Source organism: Zalophus californianus, chromosome 2 (assembly GCF_009762305.2).
Source record: "Zalophus californianus isolate mZalCal1 chromosome 2, mZalCal1.pri.v2, whole genome shotgun sequence".
NCBI classification, from domain to species: Eukaryota; Metazoa; Chordata; class Mammalia; order Carnivora; family Otariidae; genus Zalophus; species Zalophus californianus.
This window is the reverse complement of record NC_045596.1, coordinates 167,385,981-167,408,320: the sequence shown is the minus strand read 5'-3', so window position 1 is coordinate 167,408,320 and position 22,340 is coordinate 167,385,981. Positions and strand designations below refer to the sequence as shown.

Below are 22,340 nucleotides of genomic sequence, written 5' to 3'. Positions count from 1 at the left end.
CAACTGTAGAAAGAGAAATTAAAGAAACGATTCCATTTACAATAGCATCAAAAACCATAAGATACCTCGGAATAAACCTAACCAAAGAGGTAAAGGATCTATACTCTAGGAACTACAGAACACTCATGAAAGAATTGAAGAAGACACAAAAAGATGGAAAAATATTCCATGCTCATGGATTGGAAGAATAAACATTGTTAAAATGTCTATGTCTGTAGCATAGAGCAATCTATACCTTCAGGGCTATCCTGATCAAAATTCCAATGACATTTTTCAAAGTGCTGGAACAAACAATCCTAAAATTTGTATGGAATCAGAGAAGACCGAATTGCCAAGGAAATGTTGAAAAAGAAAAACAAAGCTGGGGGCATTACATTGCCCGATTTCAAGCTATATTACAAAGCTGTGATCACTAAGACAGCATGGTACTGGCACAAAAACAGGCATATAGACCAATGGAACAGAATGGAGAGCCCAGATATGGACCCTCAACTCTATGGTCAAATAATCTTTGACAAAGCAGGAAAAAACATGCAATGGAAAAAAGCCAGTCTCTTCAATAAATGGTGCTAGGAAAATTGGACAGCCACATGCAGAAGAATGAAACTCGACCATTCTCTAACACCATACACCAAGATAAACTCAAAGTGGATGAAAGACCTCAATGTGAGATAGGAATCCATCAAAATCCTAGAGGAGAACATAGGCAGTAACCTCTTTGACATCAGCCACAGCAACTTCTTTCAAGATACATCTCCAAAAGCTAGTGAAACAAAAGCAAAAATGAGCTTTTGGGACTTCATCAAGATAATAAGCTTCTGCACAGCAAAGGAAACACTCCACAAAACAAAGAGGCAACCCACAGAATGGGAGAAGATATTTGCAAATGACACTACAGATAAAAGACTGGTATCCAAGATCTATAAAGAACTTCTCAAACTCAACACCCAAAAAACAAATAATCAAGTCAAAAAATGGGCAGAAGATATGAAAAGACACTTCTCTGAAGAAGACATACAAATGGCTAACAGACAAAGAAAAAATGTTTATCGTCACTAGCCATCAGGGAACTTCAAATCAAAACCACATTGAGATACCACCTGACACCAGTTAGAATGGCAAAAATGGACAGGCAAAGAAACAACAAATGTTGGAGAGGTTGTGGAGAAAGGGGAACCCTTTTACACTGTTCGTGGGAATGCAAGTTGGTACAGCCACTTTGGAAAACATTGTGGAGGTTCCTCAAAAATTTAAAAATAGAGCTACCCTATGACCCAGAATTGCACTCCTGGGTATTTACCCCAAAGACACAGATGTAGTGAAAAGAAGGGCCATATGCACACCAATGTTCATAGCAGCAGTGTCTGCAATAGCCAAACTGTGGAAGAGCCAAGATGCCCTTCAACAGATGAATGGATAAAGAAGATGTAGTCCCTATATACGATGGAATATTACTCAGCCATCAGAAAGGATGAATACCCAACTTTTACATCAACATGGATGGGACTGGAGGAGATGATGCTAAGTGAAATAAGTCAAGCAGAGAAAGTCAATTATCACATGGTTTCACTTATTTGTGGAACATAAGGAACAGCATGGAGGACATTAGGAGAAGGAAGGGAAAAATGAAGGGGGGGGAATCGGAGGGAGAGATGAACCACGAGAGACGATAGACTCTGAGAAACAAACTGAGGGTTCTAGAGGGGAGGGGGGTGGAGGGATGGGTTAGCCTGGTGATGGGTATTAAAGAGGGCACGTTCTGCATGGAGCACTGGGTGTTATGCACAAACAATGAATCATGGATCACTACATCAAAAACTAATGATGTAATGTATGGTGATTAACGTAACAATAAAAAAATAAAAAAAAAGAAGATAGTTTCTCAGCACAAAATCTTTATACCAGCCTATGGAATCGAGGAAAGAGGAAATGAAACTGTAACTACCTTTTATTTATTGCTATTAACTTGATGTTTTGGATATATAATGTCTGCTGATTTTCCAATGGCCAGAACCTAGTCACATAACCACATCTGGTTGTAAGAGAGTCTGAGAAATGTTTTATTTATTTATTTATTTTTTTAACTTGGTGTTTGTTGCCCTGCTAATAATAAGAAACTTCTATTACTAAATGGAAAAAAAAAAAGGAATGGATATGGGGGACAATTGCCAGTTTCTGTGTTATCTTTCCTCTCTCTTCAGCTCAGCGTTAGTCATTAGAGGTTATGGTAGCAGGATACTAATCATGTTTGTCTGGAGTGCCAAAGTTTATATAGAGAAGGCAGAGATCAGTATGGATCAAAGTGTCATGAACTTTTTTATTGATGATAAGCAAGATTTCACGGTAAACTTCTAGATTCATCTTTTTCTGTAGAGATCTCAGATAGGATTTTCGTAGTATCACTTTCCAGGAACTGTCCAGTATCCACGTGGTTACTGTGGGAAATATCCTATTAGTACAGTATGGTCTTATAATACCTTTATTCATATTTGATTGTAGTGTAGTGGGTACCTAACCAGGCCTGGTCCAATTGCAGTACTCTCCAATCTTGATATAGTTGGTCCATGTTAAGTGAGCATCTGACTCATGTTAACGGAGTTGGGGAAGTTCTGAATCTCTTTTCTGTAATTTCTAGACCATTGAACCAAGAGAAATTTCCCTCTAAGGACTCAAAACTATCATATGTAAAGCCCTAGAGTTTTTAGGAGCTATGCTTTTGACCATGTGAAGGAAGGTTGGCCTAATGAAATAGAAAAATGAAGCTGGAGTGTCTACATAAATGAAAACAAGAGAAAGAAAGATAAACTACCTGTATTTCTTCCTTCAATACCAGTGTAATAAATTGTGTTTCATTAGTCTGTTCTTAGTCTCATAATTCTTTATAAATTTTCTGGACTTATTAGGAATGATATTTCTCCATCATTTCAGCTGGTGTACAGTAGTAATCTATAGTTTATTGGAGGTGGGAAAGAATTACAGGTCGAGGGGCTTCAGATTTAGTAAGTTTATGCTTATCTTCAATGCCTCTTTAAGACTGTTTTAGAAGCCATGAGGAAAAGATTTCTACCTTCTCCTCTCATCATTCATTTGTGGAAAATTTAAATTGGTTCGATCTAAAAATTCTTTGCAAAATGTAGGATTTATATTCCCTCTTTCAATAAAAATATTTAGGGGGCCACAAAACAGAAAATATAATGAAATTAGTGAGTTGACATTGGGAACATAATTTAGAAGATATCACTAAGAAGTTTGTTTCAAATATTAATCTTTAAAAATCTCTATTGCCCCAAATAGAATAGGTATAGTTCATGTTGGAGGCCTTGGTTTTGGATGTCAAACTCCATAAGGAAGAAAGATTATGGGATATAGTTACTCAAGGTGTTGATTTTTTCATTCACTCAATAAATATTTATCTAACACCTTAATTGGGCATGACACTACTCTTCTAGCACTGGAAACTCAGTGATGTACAGGACAAAAAAAAGATTTCTGTTGTTATGGAGGTTATAGTCCAGTGAAGGGTTCAGGTAGTAAACATAAAAAGAAGGACAGTGTTGCTGAATTGTGATGACCCAAGCTGAGTAAAGATCATGGTAAGAAAATTAGATTTTATCCTTGGTGTAAATAGGAAGCCATTCAAGATATTTAAGTCAGAGACTGATACATGATTTTTATATTTGAAAAAATCTCTCTGATTTATGGTATGCAGAATGTACTATAGGGAGTAGGGAATGGAAGTAGGGAGTCAATTAGAAGGTTTTGATAGAATATTAGAAGATAAATTGATGAAAGCTCAGCCTAGACTTGTAGCCATTGAGAAGGTAAGGAGTGATCATACTCTGGCTGTATTTAGGAAATAGCGTTAGTAAGACTTGGATTAGGTGGTAGAGGCAGGTAGTGAGGAGAATAAAGAAATCAAGGATGATTTCTGCTTTGGCCTGAATGTCTGGTTGACTAATGGTCCTAAAAACTGAAATAAGGAAGTCTAGGGGTAAATCAGAATTTGGTTTTAGGGTATGTTAAACTGTAAATGCCTGTTAGTCACAAGATGAAGTTGAGTCAGATATCAGGTTATGAAAGCTAAAATTTTAGCTAACATTTCAGTGGCTCTGTTTATTCTAGTTGAGATGGGTGGCCATCCAAATGGAAACAAGCTAGTAGTCTCTAATAGTTGTCAAAGAGTATAGCCTCAAACTTCCTAATGCTCAATGCTATTTATGAGGATTGCCTAAATTATTTACAATAATTTTCCAACATTCACATTTACTGCCCTAGTACCAGCCACGCACCAGTATCTATGCCAGTGCATTCACTATTTAATTGTACCTCATGGCATTTGATAATAGGATACAGGGAACCTAAGTACACTATTTGGACTATGGAAGGACAGATTCTCTTAGTAGATTTGGTCAGTATACTGGATGCAAGGGAACATTTTGACATGTGACTTCACATTTGCAAAGTGTTGCCCTTTTAGCGTTTCCATCTCACCCTGGAAAACCCACACTGATCTGAGAGAAAGATCACTAATGAAAGAGGGTATTCAAGAGAGAGATTAATAATAAAGTTCATTGGTAACTTTAGATGCAATAGATGGACTAATAAAAAAATAGGCTAGATGAAGAACATCACTTTCAACAGAATTCACCTGACTACAGATATTTCTCAACTTATGATGGTGTTATATCTTGATAAACCATGCATTTAATACATTTACCTTACTGAATATCATAACTTAGACTACCCTCCCTTAGAGATGCTCAGAAAGAACACTTAATTAGCCTATAATACGGCAAAAATCACCTAACACAAAGCCTATTTTGCAATAAAGTGTTGAATATCTCATGTAATTTTTTGAACACTATAAAAATAGAATTGTTATATGGCTACAGAATGGTTGTAAGTGTATTGGTTGTTTACACTTCAGATCGTATGGGTGACTGGGAACTGTGGCTTACTGCTGCTGCCCAGCATCATAAGTGACTATCCTACCACTTAGCCCAGGAAAAGATTAGAATTCAAATTCCGAGGTACAGTTTCTACTGAGTGTATATTGCTTTTACGCCATCATAAATTTGAAAAATTGTTAAGTTGAACCATTTTAAGTTACTCTGTGACTAGATACAATTTTTATATTATCTCTAAACGGGACTGAATTATCCAATTTCTGATTTTTCTTGAATAATATCTTGGTGTTTAACAAGCCCTGAATTGACATTCCTAACCTGGTATCTCAGATTTACAAGTGAACTGATTAAACATTGTGAATACTTAGAAATAACATCACCTTTCCTAATGGTATCTATACAGTCACCTTTCATGGACCAGTGTTTAAAAATGGTGAAAAGAGAATTAGGAAATGGTAAAGGAAGAAAAAGAATGTGGGAGGAAATGTAATTAATGAAAGGAGCAGGTAGACAAGAAAAACTCCCTTGATCATAAAAGAAAATGGGGAAGGATTAGATGGGAATTCACAGTGGCTAAATAAACATCATCTTAATTCTCCTAACAATCCACTGAGGTAGATATTGTTTCTTTTATAGATGAGGCAGCTGTATTTAAGAAGTTCCATTTTAAAGAAGGTAACTGTACTAGGCAGAATTCTTTTTTTCTTTAAGTGTTTGTTTAAATTACATTTAGTTAACATACAGTGTAATATTAGCTTCAGGTGTACAATATAGTGATTCAACACTTCCATACAACACACAATGCTCATCACAAGTGCACTCCTTAATCCCCATCACCTATTTAACTCATGCTTCCACTCACCTCCCTTCTGGTAACCGTCGGTTTGTTCTCTATCGTTAAGGATCCATTTCTTGGTTCGTCTCTCTTTCCCCCTTTGCTCATTTATTTTGTTTCTTAAATTCCACATATGAGTGAAATCACATGGTATTAGTCTTTCTCTGATTTTGCTTAGCATAATATTCTCTAGCTCCATCCATGTCATTGCAGATGACAAGATCTCATTCCTATTTATTTATTTATTTATTTATTTATTTATTTATTTATTTTTGAGAGCGAGCACACAAGCAGGGGGAGGGGCAGAGGGAGAGGGAGAGGGAGAAGCAAGGAGCCTGATGCGGGGCTCGATCACAGGACCCTGGGTCATGCCCTGAGCTGAAGGCAAACGCTTAAAGACTGAACCACCCAGGTGCCCCAAGATCTCATTCTTTTTTATGGCTGAGTAATATTCCATTGTATATGTATACCACATCTTTATCCTTTCATCAGTCAGTGGACATTTGGGCTCTTTCCATAATTTGGCTGTTATAGATAATGTTGCTATAAACATCAGGGTGCATGTATCCCTTTGAATCGGTATTTTTGTAGCTTTTGGGTAAATACCTAGTAGCGTAATTGCTGGATCTTAGGATTGTTCTATTTTTAACTTTTTTAGGAACCTCCATATTGTTTTCCAGAATGGCTGCACCCGTTTGTATTCCCACCAATAGTGCAAGAGGGTTCCCCTTTCTACACATCCTTGCCAACATTTGTTATTTCCTGTTATTAATTGTAGCCATTCTGACAGGTGAGAGGTGATATCCCATTTTAGTTTTGATTTGTATTCCGCTGATGATGAGTGATGTTGAGCATATTTTCCTGTGTCCGTTGGCCATCTGTATGTCTTTTTTGGAAAAATGTCTGTTCATGTCTTCTGCCCATTTTAATTGGATTATTTTGGGTGTTGAGTGTGACAAGTTCTTTATCTATTTTGGATACTACCCCTTTATCACATATGCCATTTGCAAATATTTTCTCCCATTCCATAGGTTGCCTTTTAGTTTTATTGATTGTTTCCTTCACTGTGCAGAAGCTTTTTATTTTGTTGTAGCCCCAATAGTTTATTTTTGCCTTTGTTTCCCTTCCTTCAGGGGACATATCTAGAAAGAAATTGCTACAGCTGATGTCAAAGAGATTACTGACTGTATTCTTCCCTAGGATTTTCATGAATTCACGTCTCACCTTTAGATCTTTCAACCATTTTGAATTTATTTTTGTGTATGGTGTAGGAAAGTGGTCTAGTTTCATTCTTTCCATGTTGCTATCCAGTTTTCCTAGCACCATTTGTTGAAGAGAATGTCTTTTTCCTATGGGTATTCTTTCCTGATTTGTCAAAGATTAATTAATTGACCATATAGTTGTGGGTTCATTTCTGGGTTTTCTATTCTGTTCCATTGATCTATGTATCTATTTTTGTGCCAGTTTTAGCATACTGTTTTGATCACTACAGTTTTGTAATATAACTTAAAGTCCAGAATTGTGATGCCTTCAGCTTTGCTTTTCTTTTTCAAGATTGCTTTGGCTATTTGGGGTCTTTTGTGGTTCCATGCAAATTCAGGATTCTCCTACTGTACAGGCCTTGGATAATCCCCTCCCTTTGAGTTGGAGCAGAACCAGTGAATATGTGATGGAATATCATTCCTGTGATTATAGTATATAGTAAAGATAAAGGAATTTTGAAGATGAAATTGAGGTCCATAATTAGTGAGCTTTGAGTTAATCAAAAGGAAGATCATTTTGAGTGCACCTGACCTAATCATGTGAGTCCTTTAAAAGATGGGAGATGTCAGAGAGATTCTCTTGCTGGCTTGGAAGAAATAAACTGTCATGTTGTGAGAGGGCCATGTGACTAGGATGTGAGGGGAATTCCTAGAACCAAGAGTGACCCCTGGCAGATAATAAGAAAAGGAATGTATGGCTATAAAAAAACTTGAATTCTACCAACAACCACTGAGCTCACAAGAGGACTTTTGCCTCTGATGAGAGTACAGCCCCAGCCAATAACTTTATTTGGTCTTAGGAGACTCTTGAGCAAAAAGAGAACTCACTTGTGTGATATTATAAATCGGTGTTGTTTTAAGTTCCCAAGATTTTGGTAATTTTTTACACAGTGATGAAAACCAAATATAGTAATGAAGGAAAAAAATAGTTAATAGTTTGGCAGTTTTGCTCCCTTCATTTTAGACTTCCTGAAGATACAGTTAGGTTTCTTCAATGAAATTTTGTTATAGACCTGGCTTTTTTATGAATTCCTACTTGTAATGTAGGAAAGCAAGTATAGTTTTCTTGGATTCTCTCTCTATTGCCTTGTTTCACAGAGCACTCTCATGGTTTATGCTTCTATAACTCTCCTTACCCCTTGTGATATCTTTTGTGATGGAAATGACCAAAAATGAAACAAAAAGAGTTATAACCACGAGCACTGTTTATCACTTTAATTCTCTTTTCTTAAAATCTCACTAGGAAAATTTCTGAATTAGATACTAGTAGGGAAGGCAAAGCAAACATATAATATATGAGGGAATGGACTAAGATGAAAAAGGAAGGGAGTTTTAATCCAAATATATTTCTAATGTTGGCAGGTTCAAAAAATGCACCATTTGCCTGCTATGAAGAAGTACACTCTCAAGGTGATAGGTTTGGGAACTGTGGTCATAAAAGAGGCAGTTATCAATACTGTCTATGGAGGTATGCTATGCAAATATTAAAGATACTTTTCTTATGTTCTATAAGATTCTATTTTTAGTTTTTCTCTATATATGTCATTCATTCCAGTGGTTTCAAGTATCACATGTGTATGGGAGTGAATCTTAAATCAAATTCTGTAGCCCTGACATCTTTTTGTGCTACAGGCTTAAATTTCTGTCTAATTTTTATACATTTGTATGTGAGTAATCATTAGGCTTCTAAATTCAATCCAAGATTGAAAGTAATAATATCCATTATGCCTTTCCTATTTGAACCTGCACATTTTTCCTTATAAAAATACTATCCCCATTCACTTCATTGCTTGCCCAAGCTGAAGACTGCCCAGTGTCTATAAAATGAAATGAAATTTCTCCTGCATCTGAAGAGCGAGCTCTTTGATATTTTGGTCATGAATTTATTTTAACAAACATTTATTAAGAATCTACTATGTGCTGGACACTGGGCTAGCTACGTGTTAGCAAAGCATACGTGGCCTTTGTACTTACAGAATTTGAACACGCCACATAGTTTTGTTTCCTTGGTTTGTTATGCTGTTACTTTGTTTGGTAATACCTTACTCTCTGCCTATTGAAATTCTATAATTAGTAAGCTTTGACTCAGATGGCATCTTTTCCATGAAGTTTCCCTTAATTGTTAAGTTAAAATGTGTCCTCATCTTAAATCTCTGTAAGAATTATTTTATTTGTAGCACTTTTAATGGAATTTATATTACATTTGGTATTAAACTGTAAGGTCCGTGAGGGTAGGTGTCACAACTTATCTTTCTATCCCTCTACAGAGGGATATGAAATACTTGAGTGAATTGATTATTTGAAAATAAATATATAAATCTGCACAGGGAAAATAAAAGACCACTAGAGCCATTGAAAGATAAGCTTATAAGCTTACAAGAACATTTACTTTAAATGTTAGTGTTAAAATATTACATTTTCTCTAGTAACATTTGACATAAATGAAGAACCGTTCTTTTTTTTTTTTTTTTTTTTGGTCAAAGCAAAAGCAAATCTGAAGTATTCCTAATAAATACCTAATGTGTAATAATCATAATTTTATTATGTTTGCAGGAATCTTCAATGTGGAAGATTAGTTTGTACTTATCCTACTCGAATTCCTTTTTACAGAGAAAATGGTGCTGTGATTTATGCTTTTGTACGAAATGATTTATGTGTATCTGTATTCTACAAATCGGCTCAATCACAAGAAGATCCAATGGTAGTCTTAAGTGGCTCTCCTTGTGATATAGGGAGGGTAAATGATTTAAAATCTGTTTTTTTTTAAATCTAGTTTTATTCATTTCTTAATATTTTAATTTAAGTATCAAATTTCAGTTCATTTCTAGTGCTATGTAACTTTAAATATTTAGATAAGAAGAAAATGAATAAGCTTCATTTTGTCTCCAGATATTGAGGGCAATAGGAATGTTTGATCTTCTTCAGAGTTTCAGTATTATGACCAAGGAAATTCCAAGTATTTTGGGGCTGGAGTGTGGAGGGGAGAGATCTTGGTAATGTATTAAGTACTCCATAGCATGGAAATTCACTTTCCTCCTTAGAGAAGAAAGAAGAAATCCTGCTTAGTAATATATGTCTCTTTGTAGTCCAGTAGATAAGAGCACAACTTAGATCAGGCTTCTTAGAATCAAAACCGATTTTTTTTGACATTTTGCAGTTACATAACCAGTCTGAGATACTACAACTGTATGTAAAATGGGGATAATAATAGCATTTACTCAATGGGGTTATTGCAAAAATTAAATGAAATAACTGTAAAGTGCTTAGTATGATACCTGGCACATGAAGATAGCTAAATATAGATAGGCTATTATTATTGATTATTATAATTCATTATCTCTGAGGCTAAACCAAATCTGGAGAAAACCTAGAAGAAATAAATTTACTTCAAAATGTCATTTAATTCCTGACCAGATCTTTGCTTATGAGGAACCATAATATAGTATATGCTGTAGGCATTAAAGAGTAAGATGTGCATGCATTTTATTCTGATGTTTCCACTTAATAGATGATTTTGAACAAATTAATATGTGAAATATATATGTTAATAACCACTTCTGGTTGTTTTATAATTTAATGAAGTTTACTGTAGGTACAGTATATAGTCAGTATATGTGCTGCCGGAATGAGCACAGTATGTAGTCTTCTTAATATTGACCTTCTCTTCATGCCTTGGAGTCATAAATGCCTCCTTAATGGAGGTATATACCAAGGAGTTCAGTAGATATATTTAGGCCAGGGAGCCAAAACAACTAAAAAATGGAAACTAGTCAACAGATGATTTTATATTCAGTTGATAATTTAGTAAGAATAGAATTCTTTTTATAACATGGACAATCCTCAGTGATATAAGCAAGAGAACCCATTTTACGAGGTAGTTTTTAATGATATTATAAATCACATATGATGAAACATTCTTGGCAATTTTTTTTTGTCAGTAGCATCCTTATATAACAGGACTCTTCATTTCAGTTTCAACTGAGGCAATCAGACAATAAATACTACATTCGAAAAGGAGTTGTTAGACACACCCACCATGGCCAAGAACTAATGAGAAAACTCAACACACACAGTAAAGGTTTAAAAGGTTTAGTTTGGAATTTGAAAGGGGTTTGTGAGGCCATTTCTTTGAAGAGAGTTGTGCTGTGCTATAAGTTTAAAAGGAAATCATTTTCACATACAATATTTCATTTTAACCTCAAAAATCTCAAATTCTTTAGAAAAAGTATGATGGTAGTCATGTAAGAGAACTGCAACTTAGAAAAGTTGATATTGCTGTAAATATTGGAGTTTGGATATGTATGGCATATTTTAATAAAGATTCCTATTATCTTTATTAGGGGACTCTAATAATCGCTCAAATTTGATTAAAATTTAATATATGTCTTGATTATATTGAACTGATTTTCTCTCTGTTTTTCTTTCAATACAAACTTTTGATATATGAAACAAAAACAAATACAAATCAAAAGATTACTGTGCTCTTAGGGATAGTTTTGTTAGATTTCAGGATATTATAATAAAAAGTGGTTATATGGATATGATATTTTTGTTGGTCTTGTTTTATTTGTATCTCCCATTTCCCTACACTGAATTATTTTTTTATGACTATTTTTTAGGTTCACAGCAAAAATGAGAGGAAGGTACAGAATTCCCATATACTCCCTTGCTCCCACACAAGCGTAGTCTCTCCCATTATCAACAAGCCCCCACCAGAGTGGGACATTTGTTACAACTGATAAACCTACATTGACACATCATTATCATCCCATCCATATTTTACATTAGACTTATCTGAAAAATCCCCAAATACTTGGAGATTAAACAAACATTTTTAAATAACACATGTGCTAAAGGATACCTTTTAAGAGAAATTGAAAAATATTTTGAACTAAATGAAAATAAAAATACAACTTATAAAAATTTAGTTAGAGCAAAAGCATACTTAGATGGAAATGTATTACATTGAATGGTTATGGTCTTATGGTATAAAATTACTGATTGTAATGTTAAAACAGTTGGACTCCTGTAACGTGGAAAAAGTTTTTTGTATTTTTTCTTTTTTTAGGTATGTATAAATCGTGAATGTGTAGAATCAAGGATGCTTATGGATTATTCAAACCTTTGTTCACAGCAGTGCAGAGGACATGGAGTAAGTAAGCACAAAATTCATGTTTCCCCAAATGACATCTATCTTGGACACTTTATAGCATCATTTAATTTACTCAACATTTATCATGTTTCTTTTATTTGAGAGTCTATATTGTATCTCGCTTCAATGTGGTAACCAAAAGTAGTATTAGAGAACATTGTATAGAATTAAATTGTTGTTGACCTTAACAGATTTATTCTTATAGACGGCTACTTTTCAGAGGTGTTCAATGAATACATTCACCTGTTCATTAAGGGAAGATAATTATGCCATAATTTGTGTGTCTGTGAATATATGCAGTGAGGGAAAACTATTGGTTTTATCCTCCTTTTTAAATATACTATTTTTTTTAGCAGTTTTAAGTTCATAGCAAAATTGAGAAAAAAGTACAAAGATTTCGATGTACCTCCTAACCCCAATACATACAGCCTCTCTCATCGTCAACATTCTCCACCAGAGTGGTACATTGGTTACAATCATAAACCTACAAAAACACCATTATCACTCAAAGTCCATAGTTTACACAGGGTGTGCTCTTGGTGTTGTTTGTTCTATGCATTTGGACAAATTTATAATGGCAGGTATCCATCGTTAATGGTATCATACAGAGTAGTTCCATAGCCCTAAAAATCTGTGCTCTTGCCTACTCATCTCTCTATCCCTCCTACTCCTGATAACTATCAGTCTTTTAAGTGTCTCCATAGTTTTGCTTTTTCCAGAATGCCATATAGTTGGAATTGTATAGTGTATAGCCTCTTCAGACTGGTTCCTCAGACTTAATAATATGCATTTAAAGTTCCTTCATGTCTTTCCCTGCCTTGATAGTTCATTTCTTTTTAGTGCTAATATTCTGTTGTTTGGATGTAGCATAACTTATTCATTCACCTACTGAAGATAGATATCTTGGTTGTTTCACATTTTGAGTTATAAATAAAGCAGCTATAAACATTCATGTGTAGTTTTTTATATAGGAATAAGTTTTCAGCTCATTTGGGTAAATTCTAAAGACTGTAATTGCTGGGGGCACCTGGGTGTCTCAGTCAGTTAAGCATCTGCCTTTAGCTCAGGTCATGATCTCAGAGTCCTGGATGAGGCCTGTGTCGGGCTCCCTGCTCAGCGGGGAGTCTGCTTCTCCCTCTGCCACCTTCCCTCCACCCCCCGCTTCCCTCCTTCCCCCGCTCATGCTCCCTCTCTCAAATAAATAAATAAAATCTTAAAAAAAAAGAACAAAGAGTCTTTTGCTATGATTTTGTCTTATTCTTTCATTTGGGATGTATTCCGCTTCTACTCATTTTGTCTAACTCTCTGTGTTTGTTTTTATGTATTAGGGAGGTCAGCTACATCTCCTGGTCTTGAAAGTAGTAGCTTTGTGTAGAAGAGTTTTCGTGGTGCCCTGTAGCACAATGCCCCCTGGTCACCAGAACCAGAACTCTAAATGTGCCTTCTTTGTGGGCTGCATGTACCCTGCTATTGTGGCTGAGCCATGTTTGCCTTAGCCCAGCCAGCTGCAATGACCTCCTTTGAATATTGTTGGCTCACTGAGCAGGGTTTTGTTCCTGTGCTGTTGAGAGACCTGTCTGAGGTCACCACAGGTTCACTGGTGGACAGGGTTGGCAATCAGACTAGGTGCCTACCATCAGCCTCTGTGCTACAACTGTGGGTGCACTGAATGGCAGGGCTTGCTCCTTATGTGGCCAACTGAGAGGCTTTTTTTGGTTGGTGGGGCTGGTAGGCTGACTAGACGTCTGCAGTTAGCTTCTTTGCCACAGTTGCAAGCATGCCAAATGGCAGAACTTGCTCTCTGTGCAGTCAGCTAAGAGGCCCGGCTGGAGCTGTATGCTGGTGTGTGTGGTTATCGCCCCCTCTCCCTAGGGCAGAAGTCACTCTGGAGAGGCATTCATCCCTGCTGGGGCTGCTTGCAGGGTGAGGCAGGGCTGGAGCTGTTTTGGAGAGATGCTTGCTGCAGCATGCAGGTTGGATGGGGCAGGTCTGATGGAGAGTGCGGAGACACGGCCTGCGGTGCTAGCTAGATAGATGGAGAAACACTGGCTCCCACTAGTGTCAGCTATCTAAGCTGGGGGAGGGGAAGAGAAATGGTGCCCACCAGCAGTTTCATTCCTCGAGATATCTACTGAAGATACAGTGTACGTTTTGAGATTCATAAATAAACATTCTTCATGTATACCCCAGGCACTTTTCAAACTATTGCTTCTGTGCTGTCTCAGGTCGAGCTATTTGTTATGCTGACTCTTGAAGGGTGGGGACTCAGTTTCCTATCATCCTCTAGCTTTCCCAAGTTAAACCCTGCTGATTTTAAAACCTCCTAAAGTTAAGCCCCACCAGTTTTCAAACCTAGATGTTACGGGGACTCGTCTTCTCAATGCAGGTCCCTGGTGCCTGGGATGCCTGGGGTGCCTAGGCTGGGGTCTGATCCTCTCACTTCTTTGTACTTGGGGTGTTCCTCCTGTTTGAGGTTAGTCTCACTGGGGGTTTGGTTCCCAATGACATTTCTACCCTTCCTACACTTTTTAATGTAGTCTCCTCTCTATGGTGGAATACCTGTTCTGCCGGTTTTCAGGTCATTTTCAGAGTTAGTTGCATATAGGTAGCTGTTATCTCAGTGTGTCTACGGGATGAAATGAGCTCAGGATCCTCCTACTCTACCATCTTCCCTGAACCTCTCCTATTATTTCTTTAAATAGACTTTCTGTCCCTTTTCCTCACTTTCTTCTGGAACTCCAATTATTCTAATTATATGTTTGATGGTTTCCCATTAGATCACGTGTTATTTTCTTCACTCTTTTTCATTCTTTTTTCTTTGTTCTGCTCTGCCTGGATTATTTAAAAGTTCCTATACTCTAGATCAATAATTCTGTCTTCTGTTTTTCTATCCTGCTGTAGATGCTCTCTATTGCATTTTTTCTTGTCATTTATTACATTCTGTATCTCCAGAATTTGTTTGGTTCTTTTTTATGATTTCTGTCTCTTTGTTAAATTCCTCAAAACAGCTTTGTTGAATTCTTTTTCAGCTAAATTGCCAAATTCTGTGTTTTGAGTTCAGTTACTGGAGTATTATTGTTATTTTTTGGTAATAACATATTTCCAGGATTCTTCATGTTCCCTGGAGTTTTGTGTTGCTGTTTTCACATGTGAAGTAGTCAGCTTCTTCAATCTTTACTAGTTGTCAGCGGGTGGGAGATAATATTTGCTGGTCTTACTTATGTCTGGGTCTTTCTGAAACCTTGTATAGATATACTTGCTCCACATTTGTTGCACCCTCTTGGGGCAGAATTCTTAAGCTGGTATGTGTTCTCTGTTTCTTACAACGCACCAAGCCAGCTGCTGGAAAACTCTGTTTTCTAGGAGGTGCGCTATAGCTTAAGTTTGTGATTTCTCCCTTGTTCAAGGACCCTGGCCTGATTTTCTGAGGGTATTCTCTGTCTACCAGAGCTTTTTGCTGCCAAACTCAGGAGCCTACACAAGGAATAGGCTGCAGATTGTGGGAAGTTGTGGGCTTAGCACTTGGGGTGCTGTGGGTGCCCCTGGATCAGGTAAGGGGAGATCTTTGGGTGAGGATTTCCCAGCAACTTGTGGGCAGGCTTCCTACTGGAGTAATGAAAGCATATAGCAGGAACTGTGTCCCTTTAATGCCCTTTGATAGTCTTATCTGCCACTTCCCTGATTTCTTCCTCCCCCTCAGTTGTGGAGATTCCTGCCTCAATACTCTGGGTGCTGTGGGAGAGAAATGGATTTCTCCAGCTGTGTCCTGCACCTCACCACTTTCTCTTTTTCTGTAGGAGAGGTCACTGCTGGCTAGTTCAGCCCTGGACTATGTGCCATTGTGGGAGGGATGGCACTGGCAGCTTACTCTTACCCTCTTCAGTGCATTTGAACTCTTATTTTATTTTATTTTATTTTATATTGGGAGGGGGTGCTTCAAAGGAATGCAGGAATCTATTTTTGGGAAACTATTCCTGGGAAGACTTCTGCAAGGCTCTCTTTTCAGTGGGTTTCTGCCCTCATTAGCATTCTCTATGTTTTCCCCAACTGCATATAAGAGGAGCTGAGTCCTCTTCGCTGGTTCCTTCTGATTCCACAGCCCATACTGAGGTCTGTCTGCCTATTACCTGATACACAGCGGGCCAGACTCCTCCCAGGTCCCTTGGTGTGTAGTGCTTGATTCCACAACTCTCACAGAGGTACTTTTGTTCATGGATGGATGCTGAAATTTACTTGTTTTTATAAAGGGGGACCAAAGGAGGGAGTTCTTATGACATGATAATTCTTTTGTCAAACCCAAAGCCAGTTTTATCTCTTCCTTCCCAATCCTTATACCTTTTATTTTCTTATCTTGTCAATATGATATTGTAAAGAGGGACTTTCTTGCCTTGTTCCTGATCTTAATGGAAAAGCTTTAATCTACCATTAGGTACTGTCAGGTTTTTTAAAAAGATATTCTTTATCAATTTGAGGAAGTTTCCCTCTATATAGCTTTCTGATAGTCTTTTATCATTACTGGGTGTTCAATTTTGTTAAATAATTTTCTGCAATTATTGATATAGTCATGTGATTTTTCTTTTTTAGCTGTTGATATATGATGGATTACATTAATTGATTTTGAAATGTTGAACCATCTTTGCATACTTGAGATAAAACTCACTTGCTTATGGTATATAATACTTCCTATACATTAATGGAATTAATTTGGTAATATTTTGTTGAGGATTTTTACATCATTTTTCATGAGAGGTATTGATCTATAGTTTTCTTATAATGTCTTTGTCTTTGGTATTAGGGTAACGCTGGCCTCATAAATGTGTCAAAAAGTATTCACTCTACTTCTAATTTCTTTTTTTTTTTTTTAAAGACATCTCAAGGGAGCTGGGCAAAGCATCAGTATTCTTTCTTTTTTTTTTTAAGATTTTATTTATTTATTTGACAGAGAGAGACACAGCGAGAGAGGGAACACAAGCAGGGGGAGTGGGAGAGGGAGAAGCAGGCTTCCTGCCAAGCAGGGAGCCCGATGCGGGGCTCCATCCCAGGACCCCAGGATCATGACCTGAGCCAAAGGCAGACGCTTAACGACTGGGCCACCCAGGCGCCCCTCTACTTCTAATTTCTGCAAGAGATTATAGGGAATTGGTATGATTTCTTCCTTAAATGTTTGGTAAATTTCACTAGTTAACCCAACTGGACTTGTGCTTTCTGTTTTGGAAAGTTATTAATTATTGATTTAATCTCTCTTTTTTTAATGCTTTCAGAACACCCTGTTCAAATTGCCTAGTTTTTTTTTAACAGTCACCAATCTAAACTTTTTTAATTTTATCCTACATTATTTTAAAATTTCTTTTCAAGTATAATTAACATACAGTATTAGTTTCAGGTGTACAATATAATGATTCAACAATTCTATGTATTACTCAGGGCTCATCACGTGAAATAAATGTACTTTTAATCCCCTTCACCTATTTTACCTCCCCTCTGGCAACCACCAGTTTGTTCTGTGTCTAAGAGTTTGTTTTTTGCTTGTCTTTTTTCTTTGTTCATTTATTTTGTTTCTTAAATTCAACATATGAGTAAAATCATATGGAATTTGTCTTACTCTGACTGACTTATTTCATTTAGCATTATACCCCCAAGGTCAATCTATGTTGTTGCAAATGACAAGATCTCATTCTTTTTTTATGGCTGAATAAGATTCTTTTATATATATTCACACACACACACACACACACGCACACACACACACTATGTTCTTTATCCATTCATCTGTTGATGGATACTTGAGTTGCTTCCATATCTTGGCTATTGTAAATAATGCAGCAATAAACATAGGGGTGCATATGTTTTCAAATTAGTGTTTTTGTTTTCTTTGGGTAAATACCCAGCAATGTAATTACCAGATCATACAGTATTTCTATTTATAATCTTTTGAGGAACCTCCATACTGTTTTCCACAGGCGGCTGCACCAATTTACATTCCCACTGACAGTGCACCAGGATTCTTTTTCTCCACATCATCACCAACACTTGTTATTTCTTGTGTTTTTTATTTTAGCCATTCTGACAGGTATAAAATGATGGTTTTAATTGGTTTTAATTTGCATTTCCCTGATGACTAATGATGTTGAACATATTTTCATATGTATGTTGTCCACCCTATGTCGTCTTTGGAAAATTGTCCATTCATGTCCTCTGCTCATTTAATTGAATTTGTTTTTTTTTTTTTAATGGTAAGTTGTATAAGTTCTTTAAATATTTTGGATACTAACCCTTTATCAGACATGCCATTTGCAAATATTTTCTCTCATTCCATAGGTTGCCTTTTTGTTTTTTTTATGATTTCCTTTGCTGTGCCTAAGCTTTTTAGTTTGGTGTAGTCCCAAACGTTTATTTTTGCTTTCGTTTTCCTTGCCTTAGGAGACATGTAGAAAAAATTGCTTTGGAAAAAGTGCTCAACATTGCTCGGCATCAGGGAAATCCAAATCAAAACCTCAATGAGATACCACCTCACACCCGTCAGAATGGCTAAAATTAACAAGTCAGGGAACGACAGATGTTGGCGGGGATGTGGAGAAAGGGGAACCCTCCTACACTGTTGGTGGGAATGCAAGCTGGTGCAACCCCTCTGGAAAACAGTATGGAGGTTCCTCAAACAGTTGAAATTAGAGCTACCATTCAATCCAGCAATTGCACTACTGGGTATTTACCCCAAAGATACAAATGTAGGGACCCGAAGGGGTACGTGCACCCCAATGTTTATAGCAGCAATGTCCACAATAGCCAAACTGTGGAAAGAGCCAAGATGTCCATCGACAGATGAATGGATAAAGAAGAAGTGGTATATATACACAATGGAATATTATGCAGCCATCAAAAGGAATGAGATCTTGCCATTTGCAACGACGTGAGTGAAACTGGAGGGTGTTATGCTGAGTGAAATAAGTCAATCAGAGAAAGACATGTATCATATGACCTCACTGATATGAGGAATTCTTAATCTCAGGAACAAACTGGGGGTTGCTGGAGTGGTCGGGGGTGGGAGGGATGGGGTGGCTGGGTGATAGCCATTGGGGAGGGTATGTGCTATGGTGAGCGCTGTGAATTGTGTAAGACTGTTGAATCACAGATCTGTACTTCTGAAACAAATAACGCAACATATTTTAAGAAAAAAGAAAAAGAAGAAGATAGCAGGAGAGGAAGAATGAAGGGGAGTAAGTCAGAGGGGGAGACGAACCATGAGAGATGATGGACTCTGAAAAACAAACTGAGGTTTCTAGAGGGGAGGAGGGTAGGGGGATGGGTTAGCCTGGTGATGGGTATTAAAGAGGGCACATTCTGCATGGAGCACTGGGTGTTATGAACAAACAATGAATCATGGAACAGTACACCAAAACAAATGATGTAATATATGGTGATTAACATAACAATAAAAAAATTAAAAAAAAAGAAAAAAGAAAAAATTGCTTTGTCCAGTGTCAGATTATTGCCCATGTTCTCTTCTAGGATTTTTATGGATTTAGGTCCCAAATTTAGGTCTTTAATCCACTTTTTAAATTTTAATTTAATTTAATTTTTTAAAAATTTTATTATGTTCTGTTAGTCATCATACAATACATCATTAGTTTTTGATGTGGTGATCCAAGATCCATTGTTTTTGTATAACACCCAGTGCTCCATGCAGTACGTGCCCTCCTTAATACCCATCACTGGGCTAACCCATCCCCCCTCCCCCTCCCTCTAAAATGCTGTTTGTTTCTCAGAGTCCATAGTCTCTCACGGTTCATCTCTCCCTCCGATTCCCCCCCCTTCATTTTTCCCTTCCTTCTCCTAATGTCCTCCATGCTATTCCTTATGTTCCACAAATAAGTGAAACCATATGCTAATTGACTTTCTCTGCTTGACTTCTTTCACTTAGCATCATCTCCTCTAGTCCCATCCATGTTGATGTAAAAGTTGGGTATTTTCTCATTTTCTCATGTGTCTGTTAGCTATTTGTATGTCTTCTTTGAAGAAGTGTATGTTCATGTCTTCTGCCCATATTTTCACTTGATTATTTGTTTTTTGGGTGTTGAGTTTGAGAAGTTCTTTATAGATATTAGAAATCAGCCCTTTCTTTTATTATGTTATGTTAATCACCATACATTACATCATTAGTTTTTGATGTAGTGTTCCATGATTCATTGTTTGCGTATAACACCCAGTGCTCCATGCCGAACGTGCCCTCCTTAATACCCATCACCAGACTAACACATTCCCCCCCTTCCCCTCTAGAACCCTCAGTTTGTTTCTCAGAGTCCATAGTCTCTCATGGTTCGTCTCCCCCTCTGATTCCCCCCCTTCATTTTTCCCCTCCGGCTATCTTCTTCTTCTTCTTCTTCTTCTTTTTTTAAACATATAATGTATTATTTGTTTCAGAGGTACCGGTCTGTGATTCAACAGTCTTGCACAATTCACAGCGCTCACCATAGCACATACCCTCCCCAATGTCTATCAACCAGCCGCCCCATCTCTCCCACCCACCACCACTCCAGCAACCCTCAGTTTGTTTCCTGAGATTAAGAATTCCTCATATCAGTGAGGTCATATGATACATGTCTTTCTCTGATTGACTTATTTTGCTCAGCATAATACCCTCCATTTCCATCCACGTCACTGCAAATGGCAAGATTTTCATTCCTTTTGATGGCTGCATAATATTCCATTGTATATATGGACCACATCTTCTTTATCCATTAATCTGTTGATGGACATCTTGGCTCTTTCCACAGTTCGGCTATTGTGGACATTGCTGCTATAAACATCGGGGTGAATGTACCCCTTCGGATCTCTACCTTTGTATCTTTGGGGTAAATACCCAGTAGTACAACTGATGGATCATATGGTAGTTCTATTTTCAACTTTTTGAGGAACCACCATACTGTTTTCCAGAGTGGCTGCACCAGCTTGCATTCCCACCAACAGTGTAGGAGGATTCCCCTTTCTCCGTATCCTTGCCAACATCTGTCATTTCCTGACTTGTTAATTTCAGCCATTCTGACTGGTGTGTGGTGGTATCTCACTGAGGTTTTGATTTGGATTTCCTTGATGCTGAGCAATGTTGAGCACTTTTTCATGTGTCTGTTGGCCATTTGGATGTCTTCTTTGCAGGAATGTCTGTTCATGTCTTCTGCCCATTTCTTGATTGGAACATTTGTTCTTTGGGTGTTGAGCTTAATAAGTTCTTTATAGATTTGGATACTAGCCCTTTATCTGATACATCATTTGAAAAATCTTCTCCCATTCTGTCATTGTCTTTTGGATTTGTGGACTGTTTCCTTTGGTGTGCAAAAGCTTTTTATCTTGATGAAGTCCCAATAGTTCATTTTTGCCCTTGCTTCCCTTGCCTTTGGCGATATTTCTAGGAAGAAGGTGCTGCGGCTGATTCAAAGAGGTTGCTGTCCGTGTTCTCCTTTAGGATTTTGATGGACACCTGTCTCACATTGAGGTGTTTCAACCATTTTGAGGCTATTTTTGTGTGTGGTGTAAGTATATGGTCCAGTTTCATTCTTCTGCATGTGGCTGTCCAATTTTCCCAACACCATTTGTTGAAGAGAATGTCTTTTACCCATTGGACATTCTTTCCTTCTTTGTCGAAGATGAGTTGACCATAGAGTTGAAAGTCCATTTCTGGGCTCTCTCTTCTGTACCATTGATCGATGTGTCTGTTTTTCTGCCAGTACCATACTGTCTTGATGATGACGGCTTTGTAATAGAGCTGGAAGTCCGGAATTGTGATGCCGCCAGCTTTGCTTTTCTTTTTCAATATTCCTCTGGCTAATTCGGGGTCTCTTCTGGTTCCATACAAATTTTAGGATTATTTGTTCCATTTCTTTGAAAAAAGTGGATGGTATATTGATGGGGATTGCATTGAATGTGTAGATTGCTCTAGGTAGCATTGACATCTTCACAATGTTTGTTCTTCCAATCCATGAGCATGGAACGTTTTTCCATTTCTTTGTGTCTTCTTCAATTTCTTTCATGAGTATTTTATAGTTTCTGAGTACAGATTCTTTGCCTCTTTGGTTAAATTTATTCCTAGGTATCTTATGGTTTTGGGTGCAATTGTAAATGGGATCGACTCCTTTATTTGTCTCTCTTCTGTCTTGTTGGTGTATAGGAATGCCACTGATTTCTGTGCATTG

At 37.2% G+C, this 22,340-nt stretch overlaps 1 protein-coding gene across 20 annotated transcripts in view; it reads left to right on the top strand.

The window, feature by feature from the left end:
* Positions 1–22,340, top strand: part of LOC113925641 (disintegrin and metalloproteinase domain-containing protein 32-like) — a 191,654-nt gene that overhangs the window by 137,342 nt on the left and 31,972 nt on the right. For 14 of the 20 annotated variants that reach the window (XR_003521008.1, XR_003521009.1, XR_003521010.1 and 11 more), the window contains exons 15-18: positions 5,544–5,582; positions 8,367–8,472; positions 9,558–9,741; positions 12,073–12,156. Coding sequence is in view for 15 of the 20 variants with exons in the window: in XM_027600148.1 (XP_027455949.1) it covers positions 5,544–5,582; positions 8,367–8,472; positions 9,558–9,741; positions 12,073–12,156 (413 nt within the window). In the remaining 5 variants the exon portion in view is untranslated. The remainder of the gene's footprint in view (positions 1–5,543; positions 5,583–8,366; positions 8,473–9,557; positions 9,742–12,072; positions 12,157–22,340) is intronic. The other 6 variants (XR_003521011.1, XM_027600145.1, XM_027600157.1 and 3 more) reach the window with 3 other exon arrangements.